The 11,117-nt window shown below is 32.1% G+C and overlaps 1 protein-coding gene across 1 annotated transcript; it reads right to left on the bottom strand.

Moving 5' to 3' along the window:
- Positions 1 to 2,682: 2,682 nt before the first annotated feature.
- Positions 2,683 to 6,549, bottom strand: LOC129311399 (FAM10 family protein At4g22670-like). Its single transcript, XM_054953692.1, has 11 exons — positions 6,366 to 6,549; positions 6,228 to 6,267; positions 5,994 to 6,140; positions 5,818 to 5,905; positions 5,653 to 5,733; positions 5,498 to 5,562; positions 5,164 to 5,304; positions 4,176 to 4,292; positions 3,879 to 4,094; positions 3,629 to 3,686; positions 2,683 to 3,051 (listed from the first exon to the last, which is right to left on the bottom strand). Exons 1-11 carry the CDS (start codon positions 6,473 to 6,475, stop codon positions 2,954 to 2,956), a joined length of 1,161 nt encoding a protein of 386 aa, XP_054809667.1. The 5' UTR covers positions 6,476 to 6,549; the 3' UTR covers positions 2,683 to 2,953.
- Positions 6,550 to 11,117: the final 4,568 nt, after the last annotated feature.

The raw sequence follows: 11,117 nt of genomic DNA, 5'->3' as shown, positions 1-11,117 counted from the left end.
TGCCCTCCAATGTCCTATAAGGGAGTAAACCTTAAGGTGATCATTCTTAAGAAAGGCACTAAACAGTGAGATTGGTCACTAGATTCCTTTAAACATGTGCAATGATTTTAAGGTTGTTCTAATCTCCTAAAAAAAATCTCCCAGTTGCCTACATTATAAAGATGAAGACCCCATTTGACAAGATTAACCCTCTGAGAACTCAATAAAGATCAACTTTGCTAAATAGGTAACAACTAAGATGAAATCTTCACAACAACCTCCGAGGGTTTTATAAACCCCACAAGAAAAATGCTAGAAACTTCCACTCACCAAGGGTGCTCACAGACTTGAGTATGAGAAAAATAATGTAAGTGCTCAATGTGTGTGGAGAGCATACCAGCCTATTAACCTAGATTCTATCCCACCCTCATCTGCTAACCAGATCACAAAATTAGAATAGATAAGAAAAAATAAAGAATCTAATTAATAAATGAGAACATAAAAACAAAAGAAGAGAATCATATACAAAAAAGGAAAAAACTTAAAAAGAAGAAGAAGAAGAAAAGGTAATTAAAAAGGCCATATCATTTTGAATAATCAAGATAAATGGGCTTGACTCTTTAAAATTTCCCAATGAAGTCGCCATACTGTTGTGGCCGGATCGTGATCTCCCTAAAAAAAAATCAATAAATGTAAGAGTTGTCACTAAAATTTTAAAAGGATAATTTTAGAAACCCTTTTTAAAAAAATAATAATAAAATGGTCTACCAGAATTAGAATAGGGTTCGGAAGTCAATTGTGAATGGGAAAGGTGTTAGGCATCTCATATCACCCATCTGTGAGAACGGTTATCCTAAGTTGACTAAAAAAAAATTAATATGACCTAAATAAAATTTAATTACCCTTAATAAATAAAAAAGAAGAAGAAGAAAAGAAGAAAAATTAAATTAAAAAATAGCGGTTATTTACAAGTTGGATTTAACATAGAATAAAACCTTAAGACCTACGTATCCTTTAAAGAGATCAAATCTCACATAATTTGAAGGTAAAAATGCATGTCACTTTATTGATGACTTATAGAAGAAAGATATTTTTCTTGAATATTTTAACTTTATTCAAGAAAAATATTTTTATGTCGAATAGGTGTTTTTTTTAAAATAAAAGAATTTCTTCATTCTCAAAAAACAAATCCGATTAATATTCCTATAGAAACTCTAAAAGTCTCACACAGTTTATTAATCATATTTTTGTCTACAAAGATTTTAAAAATCTCACACGGCATAAGAACATTTTCATTTTCATAAAAGAAAACCTTTTTTATTTTCAAAAAAAATGAGTTCATCCTAGCATTGGAATGGCTCCACCTCTATTTTTTCTCATGCGTTTTTAATTATGGGTAGATGTTTAAATACCAATAGTGGGAAGCATTGCCGCAACAGGAAATAACTATATCAATAGCTAATGATGATGCTATTTGGAAAAGAAAATGGACAAGATCAAACCACACTTTGCAAAACAAGACAAGAACACAAGGCGAGAACGAAAGGACAGGGAGAGAAAATAGGAAGAATGTCAAAATGTCAAATGCTACAGACCGATAGTGTTTGGCTTTATACTGTGTAAAGGATCATCATCATCAAATCAAACGTGAACCTAATTGTAGAATCAAGGTGCATCAATGACTACAATATTAATTAGTTCCAAAAGTTAAAGCCACTATCTTGTGAAGAATTTTCAAAATGATGTTAAATATATATATATATATATATATTTATTTTAACCCATCCAATTATAATGACAGTGAGTTATACATAGAACGGGCAACGCATCAAAATTTCATGATAGCATTACAATGGCCAACTCCATTATCATGACACAAATAAATAGTGACATGAGTATCTAACAAACCTTTAACAAGCTTGATCTGTCAATGATAAGTGGAATGAAAGAACGGTTCTTCTTCTTTTCCTCTTCCTTCGCCCTCTTTTTTCTCCCCTTAATTCATCACTTTTCCCTTTTTTTTAACAGATGAAAATTAAAACTTTTATAATTAAATCCCATCAAATCATAATTTATAATTAAATTTATCTAACTTTCATCATTTCAAATCAACGTAAAAATTTAAAATTAAATTTTCATTTAACTTTCTTTAATTGAATACTCATATCAAAATACAAATTTAAAAACTTTTTCATTAAATTTTTATTTAGTAATTTTATTTTTGTTATTCTCTTAAATAAAAAGGTTTTAAATATTTTTATTTATTCATTTATTTTTTGTACAAGCCCGAATAATATGAGGTGTTCACACATTTTAATAAAATTTTTATTTAAATTTATTAAATACCTTCCATTCACAAATAACTCTTTTCACCTTTCCATTCAAACCAAGTATAGAAAATTATATTTACAAATGTGCGCGTGTAAACCAATATTTTCATTACGTTATACAAAATCTTAAAAATAGATTTCCCTCAAATTTAATTTAATGATACAAGCACACCCACGCACAATCTTATCACAACACAAATAGACGTGTCCACAATCTTGATTCAGGATCGTGACAGAAACATGCTGGCACAGCTCAAGAACGTAACCAAGGGCACCAGGAGAATTTCGAACGATTGCCTCCTACCCTATATTTCAACAGTACCATCTAAAGTATTCTAAGATGACAGGCGTTTTAGTTAGTTCAGAATCACAATTTGGAATGAAAGTACTTTTTTTTTTTTTTTATTGTGACAAGCAAAAGTTCAGTCCAGGTAACAAAAGGAAGTTAACTTACATCTTTAATCGACAGTCCAAGAGATTGGAAAACCGAATAGATGAGAGGAAAACATTGGCTACAGACAGACAAAGGAAAGCTTCGAACAAAATCTAACACAGCTTCAAACGAAAAATAGCGGGGGAGAAAAAACAAACATTCTGTATCGTCACAAGCCTGAAATAGTCACCAGTTCCGCCAAATTGTTTGTTTACTTAGGGCCTCCAAATTTGTTCATCATTTTTGCAATTACTGGAGCCACCTTGGGATTTGCCTGATGCTTTGCCAAATTGGCTGGGTTCTTCATGACTGTAACCAAGCCCAAAAAGGCAACCAAGAAGGAAAATTGAAGTTAAATGATAATAGAACCAATTATCATTAAGAACTAGCTACCAGAAAATCCACAAGACCCAGGACAAGAAAGGGTACAATACGTTCCGAATCCAGACACTAAATCTAGAAAAAGAAGGAAAAAATACACTATATTTTCTGATTACTGGGTAGATAGGCAAGGGAACATAGATTTGCAAACAAAAATGATAAAAACATCAATTTCAGAACAGATTTTTATGGTTTCAAATGCAGGGTGCGACAAAAATTCCATTGCTTCATGTACTAAGCACCTCCAGCATTTTGGATTCACTATAATAACAACCCATCCAAACCAATTAAAAGCAGCAGCAGACGATCCAACGTCAAATCCAAAACATGGAACTTAAGAGCAATTATCTAACGCCAAAAAAAGTAGCACATGGATCTTAGTTTTCAATTAAATAAGCAGATTATGAAATCTAATGTTTAAATACTTATCAAACGGGATATAAAAATATCAAATTACCACAAAGAAGAGATTAAACTAAATTCGTCATAATAGTTTATTACTTACCATCTTGTAAAGCAGCCATGACCTCCGGATCACTAAAAGCCCCCATCAGCTCCGGATCCTGAAACAAGTCAAGAAACGATTACTATTGAAGCTACAATAAACAATGAGAAAACATTGCTATAAAATACAAAGACACGCCTAGAACACAATCATTTTCTATCAGACTTGCATGTGTCAGAGGACTAAAACATATCAAGTTAAACCAACCACCAGAAAAGCCTGAGAACAAACCAAGTCCAGTTCAACTTACATTCAAGATTTTGCTAAAATCAACATTTCCAGGCACCCCTCCTGGCATGCCACCAGGGAAGCCTCCAGGCATGCCTCCAGCTCCAGGAAAGCCTCCCACTCCTGGCATGCCTCCAGGAAAACCTCCCCCCATGCCAGCTGGAAAGCCCTCCGGCATGCCTCCAGGATTTCTGCTGGAAGATGATTGCTCTTGCTTCTTAGCCTTCTCATATGCAGCCTAGAACAATATGAACAGGAAAAGCTTAAGTATAAGGAAATTGATAGCATTTCAGCTGCTATTTATACTAAAATTACAAACCTGAGCTTCAGCACGGCGGCGCTGTCTCTCACGCTCATGTTTTTTATCCTCTCTTTCCTTCCTCAGCCTGTCATATTTCCGACGATGCTCCTCAATCTTGTGAGCATTTGGCTCCACCTACATAATCAATACAAAGCAACGAGATTAAAAAAATGCCCAACCATTTAAACAACCCTATTCTTCATCCTTGAATTTTGTTAAAATAATAAAGTGCCAAAAAGATAAAAGAAAAATTTAAAAAGTAAACTTGCTGCACCACTATACAACCTTCCAACTCCAATCATTCAGGCATTGGTGCTTATATAGAGAGGGTGGGTAGGAAGTACAACAACAATTGGGAGAGATTAGACAACCTCTAGTTTGCACAACTTAACTGTATCCATTTTCAACATCAAGCTATCTTTATACGTATTTATATTTCCAAATAACTACGTTAATTGTAACATAAAGCCTTCTTCTTTCCCCTCAATTCACACTCAAACCTAATTGACTCTCCTTATGCATAAATATTTATTCACTTTTGAACATATCAAACGGCCTGAGATCCAAGTCTTTTTTCCACCTCCAGGAGGCCATTTCCATTCCCCTCATGTTACTTCTTCGTTACTGCACTTCATTTTCAATACAAACTTACATCAATGGGACAACGAATTGAGGCATCGTCATCCACAAAGATATAAACGCACAGAGACAATTAGCCATAAGTTTTAATCATTTCTTTTTTTTTTTTTATACTAAGTTTTAACCATTTCTAGGACTTCTATTAGCCTATTTCCATCTTTAAAAAAAATATTAAACATCTATCAACATTGTTTTGATTATTTACGGATCATCACAGCATCCTGACATTTTAAGCGAAGATGTAAGGGGATTCACATACATGTGTGTGGGCTTTCATTAAACCAAAAATAGAACTTCAGTAGTGCACATCAAGCTTTAGAATCATATCAGTTAATTACATGTCACCCAGAAAAGAGAGGGATCAAACCTTCTTTAGTACAGCATTTATTTCCTCATCATAATCTAACTTCGAAGCCAGGTGAAGATCCTGTGCAGCTTCTTCCCACTGACCAAGCATTGCTCGGGCAATACCTCGAGACTTATAGCCTTTAGCAGAATCAGGATTAATCTGAAACATGCAGATTTTTTAATATGTAATATATTAGTCCTCGTACTCAGTGATAATAACATAGATTTAAACTACTATTGTAATCAGTAAAACTAAATTAGCACGATCTTTTTCCAGCTTATATAGATGTTATAATGTATGCTCAAAGATCCTAAAAATTATCAAAAACAACAGCGAACTAGGAGAGTATAACCTCCAAAGCCGCATTTGCATCTCGGATTGCAGCATTAGGTTTCTTCATTTTGATGTAAACCGTAGCTGCAGATGATCATTGAAAAATAGCCAATGAGCATTCAATTTTAGCTGATAACGATACTCTAGCAAAAAGAATTTCAAATCAAACTATACCTCTGGTAGCATACATAATGGCGGAGGTAGGGTTGAGTGTAATTGCCTCCGTCAAATTATCAATTGCCTCTTCCAACTTACCTACATTTCAAAATAAATAAACAAAATCATATATATATTTGCAAATGTACCGTATCAGTCACCTCACAAACAAATAGATAGTACCATCTGAAATGGCCTCAACAGCTTTAGCTTTGGCTGCTTGGGAAGCATCACGACTCTCTTCAGTCACCTCGACAGAGGGATCTCCCATCTGCAATATAACATATGTTCATCTAATGAATTGAAAAAAGACGAAATACAACTCAATAAATAAGTGGAAAGAGTATTCATAGAAAAACCTTTTGTGGAGGATCATTATCTGGCTCAACGGTTTCACCCTCCAGCTCAATATCGGATTCGATTATCTCGTCTTCCTCTTCCTCTTCCTCCACCTTGCTTTGTCCGCCCGCAACATCTTCAACGTCATCATCGCTATCTTCACTCCTCTTCAACCGAAAAAGGACACAAATCAATATTCATATCCGCACGCAATTTAAATATAAAGAAACTAAGATTCAAGAAAATTAGATTACCGCATTGGAGTAAGCAGAAGAAGGGAGCTTAGCGCCGAGACTGAAATGAATAAGAAAAACAAAAAAATAAAAATAAAAACAGCATCCTCACCAGGAATATAATGATCAAATAGGAATGAATCAGAGAAATTTCTGTACCTTTCGAGATAATCGCGGAAAAAAAAGAGAGAAGGATCGCTGAGGATTGAAGGATTAGACTTGCACTGCTCAATGAAGAGCTCCAATTGACGGATCTTAGAAGCGTCCATTGGATTAAGCGTTCCTAATCTCTGAGCAAGAAGCAAGGACAAAGAAAGAACATCAAATTGAGTATCATTCACAAATCGTAAAAGCCCTCTGCTTTCCCCCCTTTTATGAGCGCTCGACGACCCGCAGCACACTAACAGGCACTCACACTTTGCGTCGCGAGGCTCTTCTAGTAGCTTCTACAGGATAATACGCGCTCCTCCATTTTCATGGAAATACCATTAACATTTTTCTTTTTTTTTTTTTTGGGGCCAGAGAAATACAATTAACAATAATGTTGAAGAATTTGCTTAAAAGTTAAAATTTTGGGAGGATGATAGTTAAGTTTCTAAGGGTAAAATTAATAATATCATTTTTCATAAAAAAAATTTAAAGTACATTGTAAATATAAAATTAAATAATTATAAATTTACAAAATTATAATTGTAAATAAGACATAAAATATAAATAAATAATAAATAAATGGAAACTAAACATTACAACAAAAGATCTAAATTTAAATGATAGATCATTTACTCACACATTTCATCTTTTACGGTAGTGGTTAGATTTATATTTTTTGGCCCGCTGCAATATTTAGAGATGTAATTTTATTTTCCCATTTGTTAGCGATATTACATAATACTTAAATAAAGACCAAAGTGAACAATATGGACAGTGGAAGTGACTTTTTAGGTATCTGATTTTTTTTCTTTGAAGCATCGAAAATTGGGATTTGATGTTAATTAGTTGTAAATAAAATGCATGTAGATTCTGTTTATTCTATCTTAATTATGTATACTTCTATTCTATTTTTAAAATATATACAAACTTCTTTTAAAATTAATAGTGACAAAACATAAATATCTTTTTTACTTTTAAAATTTTATTTTTTATTCACCTAATCATTAATTGACTATTAAGTTACATATATTTAATTAAAATACCTCGCTTTGAGCATAGATATTGCCTAAAATTTATTCAAGTTACCCAAAGACAAATTTAATGCATTTTTTACTTTTGTTAATTCATATTTAATTATGTCAATTTATTTATTTAATAATTTTTAAAAATTTAAATATATAAATTTGCTAAAAAAAGATTTCGCACATAGAAAAACTTAATGAAATAAGGATTTATGTTTATTTTTTATTTAAATTTTAGTAATCTTAGCACAATATTCTTAAATTATTTATTTAGATATTGACATTCTTAAATCTTAACACTAAGTTTGCTCTACATTGAGGGGGGAAATCTTTGGCGTTGTGGCTAACTTGCAAAGTTGGCAATTCCATTGTATTGGCCCAAACAACACTTATTGGCCCAAACAAGCCCTAGTAAAAATAATAGCCCCAAGGACTCTGTATCAAGAAAAACAAAAAACCTTAGGCTATGTTTGGTAGGAAGGAATGAAAAAGTGGGATTGGAATTGGTATTAGATGATCCTATCTTTTCATATTTGGTATAACAGAATGAAAAATTTAATCCCAATACCAATCTCATCTAGGTAAGATTACTCAATACCACTACCCCTATGGAACTAGAAAATCAATCTCAGGATTGATTATTTTTAGACCAAATTATCCTCATTATCTCTCCATGATCTCCTTCCCTCTGCCCACTCCTCCTTTGTCTCCATGTTGTCTCTCAGCCCTTGCCCTCCTTTCAAACCAAGCAATGCCGGTGTCTCCTTTGCCGTTACCAGTCTCTCTACCACCGACGTCATTACCAGATCTATAGGGAGAAGGAGGACATCGAAGATGAGAGAAGGAGGAGAACAATCAACAACCTCATGTGCATAATTAGTCTGAGCTCAAGCTACAGCCACTAGATCTTGCCACCATCAATGACTTGCCGTCGTTTACATCTTCGTCATTCTCATTTCTTAATTCAAACCAGAAGAGAAAAAAAACAGAGGAGAGGGCGGCAGCGAGGTTCTCTTGTGTAGCATGGATGTTCTTTTTAAGGGAGAAGAGCAACAAGAAGAAGAAAGAAAAGGAAGAAGACGAAGAGGATAACCAGTGGAAGCATTTCTTCTGCAGCCATAGACATTCTATTTTACGAGGAGGAAAGTGTTGTGATGATAATGACATAAATATTCAATTTATATGTTGAGGGGTAATATAGTATTTTTATATTTTTGTTTAATTATAAAATAAAATAAAAGTAAGTATTCCCTCCTAATATACTCCATACCAAATATAATTTTAAAACTTCATTCCCACTCTCATTCTCAATCCCAATTCCAATCCTAATCCTAATTCCAATTTCAATCCCTTTAAATTGATATCTGCATATCAAACAAGGCCTTAAGAACTTTTTGGTTCCTTTGCATCATTTCTTGGAAGTTACTCCTTACATTAAAAAATGTAAATCATTTTTAACTGAATCTTACCTCCAATAAAATAGTTATCTACTTTCAAACTAATCCTATCTTTTTATATTTATGCCTATTAAATATCCTATAATAAATATAAAGTCACTATCAATAGGAACACTTTTGAAAAAAAATAATGATTATATCTCAAAAGACTAAAAATGCCTTACATTTTTTAATATCTAACTCCTTAAAAAATGCCTTATATTTTTGAACAGAGAGAGTAGCTTATAAAAAGTATACTTTCTAGGAATTTAATATATAATTTACTTAATTAATTTTGTTTATATCATAAATTAAAAATTATTTATATTAAAAATATATTATTTTTTGACTTGACAAAATATTAAGAAAGTGAAACTTATCTAAGTATTCCTCAATGATTTATTTCTCTAATTGAGAGGAAAATGTGAGCCTTAATTTCTCATGGAGTAAAAATTTGAGGAAATCACACTAAGAGCTTTAAAAAGACATATTAGTGTATTTTGGGCTTGAAAAATTTTAATATTACACTGCAAGTCCAAGGGCCCTTGTTATAATTTTTCTTGAAATTAAAAGTATGATTTTGACCTTATGATTTTAAAACACAACCTGCGCAATAATGTACAACACAATGTCTACTATGCACAATACAATGTTATATATTTTCAACTGAAAGTTCATATGTGTCTAATTAATCAGTAGACTAGGCTTAACAAAATGTATAAGTTAGGCAAATAATGTGCAACACAATATCTACTATACACAATACAATGTTAACAACACAATGTCTATCATGAAAGTATTCATTTGTTAACAACACAATGTCTATCTATTTCATATGGTCTATGTTGTTAAGTTGAATATTTGCAAAAGTTTTTTAAGTTTATGAATAACAGAAAGTCCGTATATAACATGACAAGGCTCATTGATTAATAATATAGTGTTCATATATTTCACATGGTCTGTCTTGTTCCACATATTAACAACACAAGGTCTTTTTATATGGCACACATGAATATCTGTACAAGGTCCTTATATATTATTAACAATATGTTTTCATTAAATTTTTAGGAACTAATACATCATATCTAGATAATTTACAATTGAAATCATAAATGAATATCCAATATTAACAAAAAAATGTTCATATTTTCACAACACATAATCCAATGCTTTGACTATTAGAAGATCAGAAATTGAAGTTCCAAGAAATGCTATTGTATAGTAAAATGTAGAAGACATCATCCCTATAATCTAATTCATTGAGTACTGTAATTAACTAATCCACAATAGAATATCAATAAATAACAACAATAGGTCTTTATATTTACAACACAAGGTCTATTTATATGATACATATAAACCTTTACACAAGTTAATTGCAAAGTTTTCACAATGTAAACTCCGTAAATAACAACATAAATTTCATAAAAATCTATATCAGAAATAACAAAAAGTTCATAAATAACAATTTATTTTCATTAAATCAACAACTATGTCCTACTTGAAATTTGCAAGATGAAATTTACAAGTAAACCCATTTGAAATTTACAACAAAAAGTCCATAAATAACATTTATAATCCATTTATTAAAAACAAAATGTCTACTTAGATACACAGTCCTTGGTCAATGAAATATTTTGCAACAAAATAAAAGGAAGGGAAAGAAGCATAGTCTAGGAAGTGTAAAAAGATGACGATACAATGTTCTTTAGAGAATCTAGTGTGATGGTACTGCAGAAATATGATTACAATCAAATGTATTATATTTGTGGGAATTCTAATAGTGTAGAACAAGACACGATCCACTTTTATGCGATGGCTTGTGGCGGCAACGACAAGTTTGCTATTAGCTACCCACAGCGGCAACTAACAATGACTCATGGCTATATCAATGAAAGAATGCAAGATATCATATTTGCCCTCCGTTCCATTGCCATAAGCACCATCTTTACTAGGAAATTATTTAAAAAACAATAGGGAATCAGTATGAAAGAGAAAGGAAAAGAAGGAAGCCTAAGGAAGAAAAAGAGAGGAAAGAAAATGCAAAGTTGATTAGTAACCTGAATGTACGGGGGTAATTGGATCATTGCAGCATTGAACATAATCGCAAATAAGAGCCTTGGGCCTTTAGAGATATATCAAAATTATTTAGACTTTCTCTATAATTATGTTTACTCTGAGGGCCTTTATTGCGGTTCCCTCTATAATATATTAAACCATTTTTAAAACAAAATTATCACCACATCCAACAACATCAAAATATTACTAAAGTTTACTTATCCCAAGTTCACGTACCAAATCTT

The sequence above is a fragment of the Prosopis cineraria genome, unplaced genomic scaffold (assembly GCF_029017545.1).
Source record: "Prosopis cineraria cultivar Desert tree isolate PC_DT_omini unplaced genomic scaffold, ASM2901754v1 PC5, whole genome shotgun sequence".
NCBI classification, from domain to species: domain Eukaryota; kingdom Viridiplantae; phylum Streptophyta; class Magnoliopsida; order Fabales; family Fabaceae; genus Prosopis; species Prosopis cineraria.
Note: the sequence above shows the minus strand (reverse complement) of the source record. Positions and strands in the feature narration are given on the sequence as shown.

What these genes read in the sequence shown, in the direction of transcription:
- LOC129311399 (XM_054953692.1), bottom strand. Translation starts at nt 6,475, where the DNA reads ATGGACGCTTCTAAGATCCGTCAATTGGAGCTCTTCATTGAGCAGTGC. An exon ending in CTTCTGCTTACTCCAATGCG is followed by an intron (nt 6,141 to 6,227) that starts GTAATCTAATTT and finishes TTTCGGTTGAAG; the next exon opens with AGGAGTGAAGATAGCGATGA. An exon ending in ATGCAAATGCGGCTTTGGAG is followed by an intron (nt 5,305 to 5,497) that starts GTTATACTCTCC and finishes TGCATGTTTCAG; the next exon opens with ATTAATCCTGATTCTGCTAA.